Genomic DNA, 15,193 nt, shown 5'->3' with positions numbered 1-15,193 from the left:
GTCCAGCCATACCATAAAGCAATGTAAAATATAGAGCATAAAGAATTATATATGAAAAAAACTATAATCAACTGAAGATCTCCAAGTACTTTAAAAGGAGAGATGGGGAAAACTGCACAGTTGAATTAAAATGTCTGTGTTTAACTCATGTCACTAACGGGTTCTCTGTTTTGTTTGGGTTGCTCTTTTTAAAAAAAAACAAAAACAAAAAAATCTTTACACTGCTTTATGATATGGCTGGACTACAGCTAGCTAGCTAGCAAAAAATCAAAATAAATAGAAAAAATTAAGATCTATAAGATTAACAAATTCCCCCAGTTCTTCATTCTTCCTCCTTACAAAAACAATGGATGCCAATACATGAAGTTTAACAAAAGCTAAAGAGAGAAACATTTGCGGGAAGCCTTTATAAAAATACTGGCAACATATTGTTGATTAAAAGAGACAAATCTATATTTAAAGTAATTAGAGATTTTCAGATGGTTTCATACTTGATTTTTTTCATACTCATACACACACACACACACACAGAGTGTATCTACCTCTCACCCCACGCACATACCATATATGGAAAAAAATCAAATATGTAACCTGAACATCTCCAAATAATGTAATTATAGATATTTATCTCTTTGACCAACAGTATATTGCCAACATTTTCACAAAGGGTTTGTTAAACCTAATGTACTGGCATCCATCGTCTTTGTGAGGACAACGAATGAGGAACTTGAGGACTCTGTTAATCTCATAGATTTTAAATCCAACAGGGACTACTGTGATCATACAATCTGATTAACTGCTTGAAACAGGCCACAGAATTTAACTTAGTATTTTCTGCATTAAACCCAATAATTTACAGTAGACCTAACAGCATATCTTTTAGAGACTTCCCAACTTAATTTTAAGTGATGGAGAATCCACATATCAAACAAGCATGCTGTCAATCATAACCAAGAGAGGAAGCAAGAGCTCTGGGCACAACCACCATACAACAAATGGTTTGCCAGAACAAACTGCAAGTTATATTGATAGTATAGCACGGTGTTCAGTGTGTGTAAACTGAAGTGGGTGAACCTGAAGGCAATCCAGGAGCTTCCTTAGAATTCTTCTTTTTAATACTTGCCATTTGATGCAGCCTATCCTTTCTATAAACAAAAATACATATTCATATTTTTCCAAATAGTTTTGATGAATCACAGAGGTTAGCCATTTTTGGCAGGGATGAATCAGAAATATCCATAGACGGGGGTGAACTTCAGAGGCAAATAAAACATCAGAGCCTTCTCTTTGATTTGGTGAGTTTTGACAAATGAATCCTGTGAGCTCTCTTCAGTACAACCATGCTTTGGACTCTTTCTTTAGGTTTTAAATAACACCAAGCTTAATCACTGGGATTCAAATCTTACTTCTTTTTAAAAATTCTGCATAGTGCACAGTTAAGGCTTTCATATTAAAACATAAAAGTTCCACTGACTCTCAAAAATCCTGGTATCTCTTTTACTGCATAGCTTCCCCCATCCCCTTAACCTCCTTGCCTGCTGCTGGATATCTTGTACAAATACATACACACTATGGTTATAATTAACAAGACTTTTGGGGAGGTTCTTCAAAGTAAAGATTATTTCATCCCTTTATACACACAAATGTACAAACTCATTATGATGCTGCCTGGGCCATCCATTTCAATCCTGGTGATTTACCCAGTGCTTAATTTGTGCTAGGGCTTGCTAGGGCTGAGCCTCCGCACCTCTAGGCTTGCTGCATCAGTTAAGAAAGTAAATCATTGCTTGAGCCCCAGCATGTCTTTATTACAAATTAAGCACCGGCTTCACCCCCAACACTATCAATAGCAGAGGATAGGGGTCAGGAAAGGAGAGAAGAGAAGGAGAGAGTGAACCTGACATACTCATTCCCAAAGTGCTTGTAGCCTGCCTTTCAAAATGATTTTTTTTTTGTGGGGGGGCCACATGAGTGGTGAACACCAGCTGGGAGAATAACCAAGAGGTAGGGAATTTTTTTTTTGTCCTATGAACAAGACCACCAAAGTAGGATAAATTACTGTGCAATAACTATGACCTCTTCCACTAATGCAGCGTTATTTCTTGACACATCAGAAGTGACAGATATAAGAACACTTTTAACCTATTTCAGTCTGAAATTCATATTTGGCTGTTTAAACCGACATTTAGAAAGAATGTCTGCAGACAATTGTTGTGCTGGTCTGTCTACTGCATTTCTGTAACCAGCTATTTCCATAATTTTTAAGGCTTCCCTCATTTTTAATGCCTGTCTGCTTTTGTGTATAACAGGAACTCAATGACTACTGAACCATCCATTTAGTTTCTTGCAGATTTTCTGTACTACTGTAGCACCACTGACTTATCTGCCTCCCCTATTTCATCTAGTAGAATCATGATTAATTTCTTCTTCTCTCTAACTGTACCAAAAAAAAATCAACAAAAGGCTTTGAATCACTCACATAGTAATTATTTTTGAAATGCCCTTACTCATTGAATTCAAATGATCAGATTACCATAAGGAAAAATACAACCAAGATTATCTATACTACTTAATTAACAACTACACTTTGGAATCCATGTCAGTAGTTTCCTAAAGGATACATTTGTGCTGCAGAAGTACTTGCAGCCTGAGCTAATGAATATAGGGTAATATATGATAGAAAAGCAAAAATGCATGATTTACTGCCTCCAACTTCATGAACAAGCTAGTATTAAAAAATGTTATATGCCTCTTCCATCCCTCTCTGCATTACTGAACATGACCATTTTGATAAAGTAATGCAGTAAAATAATGACTATTTGATGTTCCTTGAAAAATACTGGTCAGCTGTGTTAAGGAATCTCAAAGGATTCTGTCTCACCAAAAAAAACCCCGCTTTCCCAAAAAATAATTAAAATTAACGAGTGATCTTCAAAAGGTTTAGTCTGGGTTCATTTCAAGTAAGTGTAACTCCGTTTTCTATTTTTCTTATTTTCTGGAGTTCAGCCTAAAACCTTACTGCAATAATTACAGCTGCTGTTTTTGCTCTGAGTTGATATGGAAAGATTCCCAGACAAGGAGACGGTACAGAGGGCTTGAGTGACTACAAACAAGTAGCTGCTATTTCAGCACACTAGAGGGAGTGCAGAAAGTTGTTAACCATGCTAAGAGGCTGTTTTGCAGCCAGTGTGGAGATAGTGCTGAATGTGCACATACACACCTTACTTTGAAGCTCCCGACCAGTCAGAAGTGAATTATGTCAGGGGTACAAACTGGCAGCCATTTGATCACCAGTCAGATCCAGTCCAGTCCCATAGGGAGAAGATAGTGCTACCAGTAACCCATACTGAATCTGTGGGGCGGATCTCAGTGCAGTTTCCTGTCATTTTACAGGTTAGTTGGACGTCATTGGTCTGCAGCAGTTATATGTTAAGATATCTATACAGTCCTTAATCCCAAGAAGGAAAATAACTATTTGTTTATATAGCAATGGGTTGTAGTGAAGGGCATAGGGAAGTTTGCTACTTACCTAAAAGGCTGCTGCTGCCGCCTTACTCTTCTTATTCTCAGAAGCAAGCTTAGAATTAACTAAGTAGGGCAGATGTATGTGTGTGACTATATATATTGTTGAGACACAAGGCCTGGCCCTGTGCCCTGACTGACAGAGCACTAGTCAGATCCAGCCCAGCCCTGCAGGGGAGGAGATAGCGCTGCTATGGGTAACCAGTCTATGGGGTGGATCTCAGTGCAGTCTCTGTAATTTTACAGCACTCAGTGAGAATGAGACTGGGAAAACACCATAAAGGAGGAATCGTAGATTGGAGGCCAAATATCTTCGTGAGTTGTATAACATCACTGAACCTGAGACACCATGTGAGCCCAAAGCTACAGTAATTGTCAGTTTTACTTATTTTGTTGTGTATATGCTCAATATTGTGGATGCTGAAACAACTGTTTTTGGTTACAACTAAATGTTTTATCAATTTGTCAATATAATACCAAGGGTGACCCTCTTTGAAAGCAGAAGATCTCAGATTGTCAGAAGTCCAAATCCCTGTATTTATTTTGCAATATACATATACAGTATATAATTTTAGGCCCAGTGTTACTTTTTTTATTTTAAAGGAAAATAAATTTCTCGTTAGTGATATCTTTGGAGTGTTTTTCAGTAAAAAGAAATTTGAAACTGCTGAGAGAGAGAGAGAGTGAGTGTGTGTGTGTGTGAGAGAGAGACAGACAGAGAAACGGTCTTATGATAAAGACTTGTACTAGTTTCCTAAGAAGAGAAAAAGTGAATCCTATTAAATGTTCACTTTTGGTATTTAAAGGTTCCTACAGAAAATCCAGCTTTGTTTGGCTACGCGAGAAGGACAGAATACACTGGATTAGGTTTAATTAGGCCGCAGACTGCACCAACTATCAAGGGATATGTTTACTCAACATGGTGCTTGCAATGGTCCTACTGAAAAGACTCAAAGTCCTCCAAGTGCTGGCTGAGAGAGGCTACCCTAAGAGCCAGCGTGGGTTCAGAGCTAGATGCTTCATGACTGACAGGTCCTTCATATTGTGCTTGCAAGAAAAAAGCCATAAACAGGCACCTCTCTATGTAGCATTCATTGACCTACAAAAGGCCTTTGACACGGTAAGCAGGAATGGCATCTATTAAAAACTAGCTGTCCACAAAATGTGCTCTCCCTATTCAAGGAGTTCCATGAGGGAATTAAGGCAACCATCCAGTATGAAAATGAAACATCATCTGAGTTTAGTATTGATACTGGTATGAAGCAAGGCTGCGTCTTAGCACCCACCAGCTTTGGCATCTTCTTCTCTATTCTTCTTTTTGGAAATGATCAATCTGGTATACTAACTGAACCGAGGATGGACGGCAGCTTGTTTAACTTCAGACGATTCCAGAGCAGAATGCATGCCACTCAGCTTATTATTCGAGATCTGCTTTTCACAGATGATGCTGCAGTCGTCTCTAATTCACCTGATTCATTGCAAGCCATCATGAACAAGTTCTCTGATGTATGCACCAACTTTGTCATGGTAATCAGTATCAAGAAAACAGTTGTCATGTCACAAGGTACCAACATTCCACCTAAAATATATGTCAATAAAGAAGCTCCGGATAATGTGGATCACTTCTGCTATCTCAGTTCAATTCTTACCAGCTCACTTAACCTTGACAGGGAACTTGCTGCTAGAATTGGAAAAGCTTCCGTTACTTTTGGCAAACTTATCGCATGTATTTGGAAGAACAAGTTGCTAACTGGGAAAAGAAAACAAGTGTCCGTCTATCAGGCTTGTATCCTTAAGTACCCTCTGTGACAGGTTTCCCCCAGAATGCCACTTGGAACTGGGTTACCACTGAGCCCTCTGCATCACCAACCTGGGCTCCTTCTCACACTGTGCTGCTGTGACAAACTCTAGACCACTCCCAATCTCACACTCCCACCAGCATTTGCGAAGGCAGGGACACACCCCACTGCAGTTACATGCAGGCTGACCAGCCACTACATGAATCAATAGAGAGGCTACAGCCAAAACAACTCCCAGTTTTCAACCTAGAACCCCAAGAGTTTTTATCATCCTTCCCTGTCTAAACTCAACCAGTATGAATTTATTACCCGGTTTGTTCCTCTGTCAATGTGGAGAGGAATATGCACAATTTGCTTGTGTTAGCTAAGCTGAGATTTTCCCCCAGACACTTCACTTAAAGGCACACTGGTTTAGATTAAAACATAAAACCAGTTTAATAACTACAAAAGGCTAGATTTTAAGTGGTTATAAGTGATAGCAAACAGATCAAAGCAGATTACCGAGCAAATAAACAAAATCGCAAATGAAGCCCAAAATACTAGATTGCTAATTGATATCCAGTCTCTCACCCTAGCTGATGATACAAGCAGTTCACCAGGTTTCCATACACAGGTTAGAAATCGTTTTAGCCTAGAACCAACACTTCCCCCAGTCCAGTCTTTGTTCCTCAGGTGTTTCCAGGAGTTCCCTTGTGTTGGAGTGAGACCTCTTGATGATGTTACACCCCTCCTTATATAGCTTTAACATATGGTGGGAACCCTTTGTTCCAAAATCAGTTCCCAGTCCAATCTGTGGAAAAATACAGGTACCCAAAATGGAGATACATGTCATGTGGTCTGGTCATATGCTCTTCCATGCCCCTCCATGCTCTGCTGCGTCATAGCAGCCATTACTTACAGGCTGTCTAGAGTGTTCTCAGGAAGGCTCACCCACTGGGGATAAGCCTCTTCTAAGGCCTGTTGTTTTTCCTAATGGCCCATTACCATGAATGGGCCCTTCCCAACCAGCTCTCTAGACTGGAAGCATCTTGCATAGTGGGTGTCGCCCAGGTGTAACTACATTTGAAATAGTCAATATTCATAACTTTAGATACAAGAATGATACATGCACACAAATAGAATAATCATATTCAGCAAAAAAAATTCAGAAAAGAACATTTCGTTCTTTAAGATAGTAGCTTTAAAATAGTAATAATCATGGCAGCTCTTGAGTTATCGCTTCTGCTTTTTAGACACTTAAAAGTCATCTGACTCTCACTCTGGGAATTTTAGTAAGCTACCCACACAAAAATAATAATAAATCAAGATTTTCAGATCATTAAAAGCAATCCTGACCCTGAACTTCTGTGCCTGGGTTCATGCTTCAATAACTTCCTTCTAGGTTTAATATTGTTTCCTGCCAGGCAGCCTGGGAGTACATGAAGACTTGGTGAAACTAACATTTGCTTTAACCTGACCTCAAGCCACAGGGTTTGGTATTTGGAATATGCTGACATAGTGAATTCATTTAAAGATCCACTTCACTGATTATATTTTTTTCTCAAATTGCTTGGTAATTAAATCATAGTAAACATGCAGAAAATTAGAACAGTATAATATGCTCCATGGAGCAAAATAATGATACACTGCTTTTACAGCTAAGGCAATGACTCAGTTCTTAATTTCAAAGACTTGGACATGAAGAAACATTCAAGAGGTTTAAAATGTTCTTGTTTGTCAGTTTCAGCTGTAGTAGAATAAATCGCCCCTGTGTTTGCTTTTCAGAACATAGGGAAGAGATCTCACCATTAATAAATTATTGTAATTTTTAGGTCATTAAAAACTTACCTCTGCTTTTACAGAAGCTTATGGGATATTTATTTTTTGTTATATAGGTATGGTTCTTGGGAGAGGGGGAAGTACCTTATCTGCATATATTTTTCTGCATATATTTTTGGTTATTTAATTACAGGAGGCTTCTGCTCTTAGTCACCCTGGAGACAGGCAAATGTCAGGATGACAAACATGGTTTTATGGCTAAGGAGGGGTTATCCCTCTAAGAGTGTTTATGCCAATTCAGAAAAGCTATATTATCACATTTATCTTGCTTTACTTTCTATGCCAATTTCTTTTATATTATGTTTTGAAAACTGGATGTAAACTTGGTAATTGTGATTGGTGCTTTGGATAGAACATTTGATAAGAGTTTTAACTGTAAAGACTGCAACTGGCAAACACAATTTGGTGAAAAGGATTTCAAAGAGTACACTGAAGATTCTTATCAAACCATAAAACACAGGGGTAAATGAACCCTGCCCTCCCCCTCTTGCATAAAATACCAATTTGGTTCAAATATAAACCTTATCTTAAGAAAAACAAGACATGTAAAACATTCATGTTTTAGGAAAAGACCTATGAAAATGAATGTAGGATTGTGTTATCAGAGCAATAAATCTAGGTGTAATGTGGATTTTTTCACCCTTCCAAGGAAAACTTCTAAATAAAAACACACAAATAATTATATAAATATTCCTTAATGTAACTTTTATAAATACTCTAAAAATTTTATTGAGAAAAGTCTTTAGGAAAAACATGTAAAGCAGGAAATGTTTTAAACCTTTGATTATTTCTTACATGTTGAAATGGAAAATTGTTTTGGATGGTTTACTTATAAGTATTTTAATAAAATGAGCATTTAATATAATTCCCTAATATCACTGCTATGTAAATAGTAAAATGCTTTATGCACCAAACTCAAATTTAATGACCTTGCTAAACTGATTACTAATACAAGAAGACACTTGAGTATAGAATAATTAAATGGGGAATTAATTAGTTACTGGCTGTGCTCAAGCATCTTCCTCACCCATCTCCGGAAGACAACAATATCCTCTTTCCAAAAAATTATCATGAAGAATTAACTATTTATGCTAAAATCTCTCTTTAATTGTAGATCCAACAGGTAGTTTAGCACAAGTAGTTAGAGCATATTTTATGGGACCATTCAAGGTGAAGTAGCCAATTAACAGCCCTGTAGTCATAGGACAAAAAGGGGGTTAGTGGGTTACAGATTGTTGCAATAAGCCATGAATCCAGTGCCTTTATTAAGACCACAATTTTTAGTGTCTAGCTAACTTATGAATTAAAGCTCCCAGGCTCGTCTTTTGAAAGTGCTGGGCAGTTTCCTTTGAGGACTGAGAGGTCAGATATAGAGTGATCATTTTGTGAAAAATGTTCACCCACAAGTGATATGGTGGTTTTGTCTTTTATAATTTTTCCATGTGAGTTCATTCAAGAGCATAGTGATTGTCTGGTTTCACCAACATAGTTGTTAATGGGGCATTTAGTGTATTGGATGAGGTATACCACATGATGTGATAGGATTTTGTAGGACCCATGGATCTTGAAAGGTGTGTTGTTGGGGGCATTGATTATTGTAACAGTGGAGATAAGTCTAGAGGTTTTGCATCTGTTGTTCTGGCAGAGAATGGTGCCGCTTTCAGTTGATGTTTCCTGGTCCGGGGGGAGCTTGCATCTGAGGAAAAGCTTAGAGACATACCAACTCAACTCTCTTACCAACAGAACTTGGTCCAAAAAAAGATATTACCTCAGACACCTTATCTCTCTAATATCCTGGGACTCACATGGCTACAACAATGGTGCATATTTTCATTTTGGTCTTCCCTGATTTGGCAGTAAAAGAAACAAGTAGTAAGAGCTGCCCTACCTTGTCTTATTTCTTTGGACAGTAATTTTTAAAATAAAATTACTTGGCATCCACCAATTTCAAATTACCCTTTTCTACCATACAAAAGGTGAACAATGGAATACTAATATCCCTATTATGTTATCACCACAATTTGAGTTTGATAGCATGAATCTTTATCACTTTTATAGACACAACAAAATAATTCTAGAAAGAAAACTGTTTTGCCTAGAAGGAAAAACACCTTTATTGTATGCATTTATTACCTCTTTAAAATATTTACAAAGACGCACAGGAAATTTTTAATATTCCCTTGATCTTCTCTAAAATCCATAAGATGTAGCATTCCAACCTATTTATAAAACCCTTTATTAATATAACAGACCCTTCCTGAAATAAACCTTACTTACTACCCACATATGGATATTATGAGAATAAAAACCAGAGGTTTTTCTAGTTTTTTGGTATTCTTGTTGACAGGCGAATCTATCCTACATATGGACTATGTTACATATACATATAGGACCTGCCCTAATGGCCTTAAAGTTTCTTTCTAAGGAATAATTTTTCTAACAAACTTGTAACTCGGAATATTCCAGGCATCTAACCACCTATAAATCATGTGCAAATTCTACTTTTTTAAGGATACGGATGTCATAATTACCGAGGCCTCAAAATGACAGTTTTCAGATTGTTCTGAAAGACTTACTCTTTTCCAGGCCAAAAATGCACTAAATCTTACCAATATATTACTTTATAATGTCACATCAGTAGCTGATGTTTCTTGATAGCAGTAAATACCATAGGAATTACTATCAGAAGATCTCCATCAGAAAATAATAAATATTTATTTAATTACTAATTATTATTATAATTACATGTTTGAGCTCATTGGCATAGTCCATTATAGGTAAGAATTGAAATAAAAAAAAAAAACAATTATATAAATTTTCATTCTGTGGGGAAATCTCTGGATAAAAGTTAATAGGAGTTTTTCCATTAGCTTCAGTGGGGCCAGGTCTTCACCTTCACTCTTTAAAAGAGACATTAGAATTTAGATTGCTATACCAATAAAAAGAGTGCACCTTAAAATACCAAATTCATTCAGGCTAAAAAAAAACCATAACAAATATTTCACCAAACTAATTCAGTCATCTGAAAACTCATAACTATTTATCATTGCTCTCAAAAATGTGGAAGGAGATTTTCTACTGGGTTACTATAAGCTGCCTAGACTTATTCAAAGTGATGTCAGTATGTTGAACAGCTCTTTGTTGCTTTTGTATGTAAGCAGTGTTGACTTGTCACTTTCATCAACTCTTCAGAACTAATTAGATAATGAAGCAATGGCAGTCTTGATTGCTGAAAATTTGTAAACCTTTAACTTAGGGTGAACATTAGATAATGAAGCGATGGCAGTCTTGACTGCTGAAAATTTGTAAACCTTTAACTTAGGGTGAACATTTATAACAACTGAAGCAGGAATAACTATAAAAAGTATCCGCAAAAAGAACAAGAGTACTTGTGGCACCTTAGAGACTAACAAATCTATTTCAGCATGAGCTTTCGTGAGCTACAGCTCACTTCTTCAGATGCACAGAATGGAACACACAGACAGGAGCTGTTTATACATACAGAGAACATGAAAAGATGGAAGTATGCATACCAATGGGAAGAGTCTAATCAATTGAGATGAGCTATCGTCAGCAGGGGGAAAAAAACTTTTGAAGTGATAATTAAGATGACCCACAGAAGGTGTGAGGAGAAGCTTTACGGTACGCGAGAGTAAGTTCAATTCGTGTATGGACCACGCATCCCCGTTTTCTTTTATATAGCTGAGTTATTGTGTTCTAATTATGTATTAATTCGAGAGTTCAGCAGTCTACTCTTTGGAGTCTGTTATTTTTACGTTTTTTTGTTCTAAAACTACCCCTTCAAGTGCTGTTATGAGGGGCCTGCTCTCACTACGGGGGCGCAAGGTCGATTTTAGATACGCATTTTCTTCGCTTAACGTAGCTGAAGTCGATATCTAAAATCGATTTACTCACCCGTCCTTACCGCGCGGGATCGATGTCCACGGCTCGCCATGTCGATTCCGGAACTCCGTTGGGGTTGATGGAGTTCCAGAATCGATACAAGCGCGCTCAGGGATCGATATATCGTGTCTAGATGAGACGCGATATATCGATTTTAACCCGCCGATACGGTGGGTAGTCTAGACGTGGCCTGAGTGGTTAGAGAGGCTGAAGTGTTCTCCCACTGGTTTTTGAATGTTATGATTCCTGTGTCAGATTTGTGTCCATTTATTCTTTTGCAAAGAGACTGCCATGTACATTGGCCTAACCAGACAGAGGGGCATTGCTGGAACATGATGGCATATATCACGTTGGTAGATGTGCAGGTGAACGAACCCCTGATGGCATCAGCCACGCCATCGTGGGTTCGTTCACCTGCACATCTACCAATGTGATGTATGCCATCATGTGCCAGCAATGCCCCTCTGCCATGTACATTGGCCAAACCGGACAGTCTCTTCCTAAAAAATGACCTAAAAAATGCTGAAAATTATAGGCCTGGTTTGTGTCAGTTTTAGCCAGGCTGATCCAAGACCTCCCTTTTGGCAGTTCATACTCTACCATGCAGGCAAGAAATGGAGATTTGGCCCCATTCAGGCTACAGGTACAATAGCACAGACCACTTCCCTGATATTCCCTTCTGCAAGCACGTGTGCAGGGAAGGGATGTTAAATGGCGAACAGTGACCTGGATGTGTCCCTCATCACATAGCAAGGAGTAAGCTCTTCCACAAAAAGAGATACCATAAAACTTACTCCCTATCCACACCAACAGGAGTGAATTATAATTCTTGGCAGTCACAAATTTGTTGTCCCATCTGCTCCTGGGGAAAAGCAATTATGTATCAACTCTAAGCAAGGCTCATTGTAAAACGAGGAAGCCAATACAATACCTGCTGTGAGAAACCAGTGATTTTAAAGCCCACACTTTAGGCATCAAGAAAGGAACTGAAGACAGGTGAAGCTATGGTCAAAAGACCTCAATGAATATTCAGACCCATAAGGAGAAATGTAACCGTCCCTCACAGCCATTGTTCCTACCTCATGCTGCCAAGCGCATGGTATCTCAAGAGACAGGATCTGCACAGGCAAATCTCCACAGAGAGGAGAGGATTCAAGGGAGCTATCCTTAAGATAGTTCTGTGAGATATAAACATCCAATTCTATATCCTATCCCCTACCCCCAAGATATATAAGGAAAAAAAAAATTTAAAAAGCCTAACCCTGTTTTGCAAGCTATAATTCAGTTACAAAAGATATTTTATCTCAGACTCTAAAACTTGTAAATTATGTCTCACCCACTGTTTTTCAGAGGTATTCACTGCAATAGTCCCTTATGACAGTTTGCAAGAAGTCTAGTATGGTCAAGAAGCTGCAAATCAAACTGTTCTCAAACTGTACAACCATTCGTTATGTAATAGGCACCAAAAGCTGAGCAAGAAAACAGCAGTTTGATTAATTTGAACAGCAAGATGATGAATTAACATCAGTTTGAAAACATGTTATCACTCTCCCTTGGGTTATGAACAAAAACTAAAATGTTCTTGTTGCTGAAGAAATTTGCTTTTGATAAAGAATTATATCCTAGTGTTAAAAACAGTATTTGTTGATACATGACTGTCCAAACTTGTCTGCTACATTCCAGATACTAGTCTTTAGCCACCAAAAAATAAATCTGCTGCTGTTTTCTGTGATCATTAATATGAAATCTGTAACTTGCAAGAGTTATAAAATTTATTACAAGTTGGGGCCCAAAAATAAAGTTAATTTGTAACTTTATAAGTCAAAGTTACACATTATCACCCTGTAGTGAGTGTGTGTGTGGAGGGGGAAGGGTTGCTGACAGAGAATGAAATCTGACAGGTTTAAAGACTTTCTCTTCTCTGAATCTAAATCAAAAGTCATATCACCAGGCAGTTTATTCTGGCATTTAATGTGATGGTCAGTGTCAAAAAATCATGAATTTCTCATGAACCACATCTACCACAAGTCATGAAACTGTCCTCTCTAATAAAGTATTTACATTTCAATCTTTTAGATCCATTTCATTAAATACGAAAGTCATACCAGCGCTATGGAAGTGACAGGTTTTTCCCTTTAGATTAAACAGACAATTTGCTAGTAAAATTACTTTAGAAATATTTCTATGGGATGTACATGCCTTTTACAAATCCTGCCTAGAACCTTAGCACAAGATCCAGACCCTTTAAATATTCCTGTGACCACAAATCATATCTCAATTCATAGAGCATTAAAAAAATTAGCCTCCCAGTGATGGGAACCATATGATTTCTCATAAGATTTTAGCAACTAAATGTAAGAAGCTCTAAAAATAAGGCAAGGAAATGGCTGTTGTCTTCACTTTAATCCTTCAATTAAAATGAACGTTAGCATTTATTAAAGTCAGAATCTCAGAATAATCCTCTAAATCTGTGTCATTCAGACACACCATATGAGGAATACCAGTCATCATAATTCCCTCCTCCCCAATCCTGTTGACATTTCCATTTTTACTCCTATGTCATTTACAGATGCAGACACACAATGATGGCTTTGAATTTTAAAGAAATACAGGTCAGATTAGAGTCTCATTCCTGTTGATGAGATTTTGGCAGACTAGAAAAGTCTGCAGAATAAAAATGAATAGTGCTAACTACAGAACTAAAAGACAGATCCCTCCTTTTATAATTTTGCAGGCACTTCTATGTGTGTGTAGCATCTCTTTTGTGTCTTCCTACTCCATATCGGACCTTTTTATGAAGTTTCATGCAAGAAAATATTCTATTTTGAGAGAGAATTTAATACTGAATTTTGGGTTGCTGTAATTACTTACTTGGAAACTTGAGTGCTATTGTTTCCTGTACTGGCTCGTTTTGAAGAGAACTCATTCGACACCCTCTGCTAAAGGTCTGGTCTACCAAAAAGTGCTTCAGATAAGCTACATGCAGTACAAAGTACTACCATCTTGAACAGCATGCTATTTCAATGAACCGTATATGCTTTTGGAATATTTCAGATGTTTTCAGTGCTCATCTCTGCCTGAGGCTGAAACCATCTAAGGAAGAGCTGTCGAGAATAGTTTAAATGAAAAAACAGCACAAAGAGTGAATAGATGAGAAAATTAGGACATTCACAAGAATTTACTTTCTCAGTTCCTGCTCCCTGATCCATTTCCCAAATTCAGATCTTCTCTCAGCAGATCTTTGCGTCTCTCACAGAGTTGATAAACTAAATAAGGCTTCTTCTAGCTCATAATAGGAATATCGTGCTTAATGTACCATATGTGAAGCTGTTTAAAAGAAAAGCATTCAAAAAGATATAAACACAAATGAAAAATAGGCACACATCTATTTACTTTTATGAATGGGGTGCACATGTTAAGCTTATAATTATAAAACCATGTGTTCACATGTTACTTACAGCCTTCATAGATGTCTGTTGGTATGTGGACTGCTGCATGCTGGTAAGATATTTGTCGCCCAAAAACAGCATCATCTTCAAACACTGGTCTGATTCTCTGGCTTCCAGTTTCAGTCTCATTCTTTTCAGACTTTAAAGGAAAAACATTTAATGGACAAAACATTAAAATTTATGTTAAGTACAATTTTATTCACATTTGCTCTTGGCACAGAATAGACTCATAATCTTTCTCTAATAGCTAGGTGTGTGTATATGTCTCTGTCTCTCACATACACTCACACACAGCATTATCCTCTCTTGCACTGGTTTTAACCAAGAGACCCTCCATTAAACTCCATGGAATTAAAACTGACATATAGAAAAGGTGAAACCAGCACTATACACCAAGATTCACGTTTAATATATATAAGGAAAACACATACACACACAATGCAGTGCAAGAGCATTTAATTTTATTGCATGGTACTTATCCATAATCAATTAGAGCTACAAGCTCATTCTAAAGCTGTAGGTGGAAAAGTGTCAATACGATTTATTTCCATATTCCTATCAGGAAATTATCTTGCACATTGGAAATCCTAAATTGCTACAATGTTGTACATTTCATAAGTGGATTTTACATAAATTTCTCGTTTGGCCTATAACAAGAGAAGAAAAGGAAAGGAATATGATATAAGTATTCACAGGATTTTT

The 15,193-nt window shown here is 37.4% G+C and overlaps 1 protein-coding gene across 2 annotated transcripts in view; it reads right to left on the bottom strand.

Annotated features, from left to right (window-relative positions):
- Positions 1-15,193, bottom strand: part of CACNA2D1 (calcium voltage-gated channel auxiliary subunit alpha2delta 1) — a 697,188-nt gene that overhangs the window by 272,171 nt on the left and 409,824 nt on the right. For both annotated transcript variants that reach the window (XM_075064441.1, XM_075064440.1), the window contains exon 6: positions 14,501-14,630. In XM_075064441.1, coding sequence (XP_074920542.1) covers positions 14,501-14,630 — 130 coding nt within the window. The remainder of the gene's footprint in view (positions 1-14,500; positions 14,631-15,193) is intronic.

Source organism: Chelonoidis abingdonii, chromosome 1, assembly GCF_003597395.2.
Source record: "Chelonoidis abingdonii isolate Lonesome George chromosome 1, CheloAbing_2.0, whole genome shotgun sequence".
NCBI lineage: Eukaryota > Metazoa > Chordata > Testudines > Testudinidae > Chelonoidis > Chelonoidis abingdonii.
The sequence above is the reverse complement of the archived record's forward strand: the minus strand, read 5'-3'. Positions and strand labels throughout refer to the sequence as shown.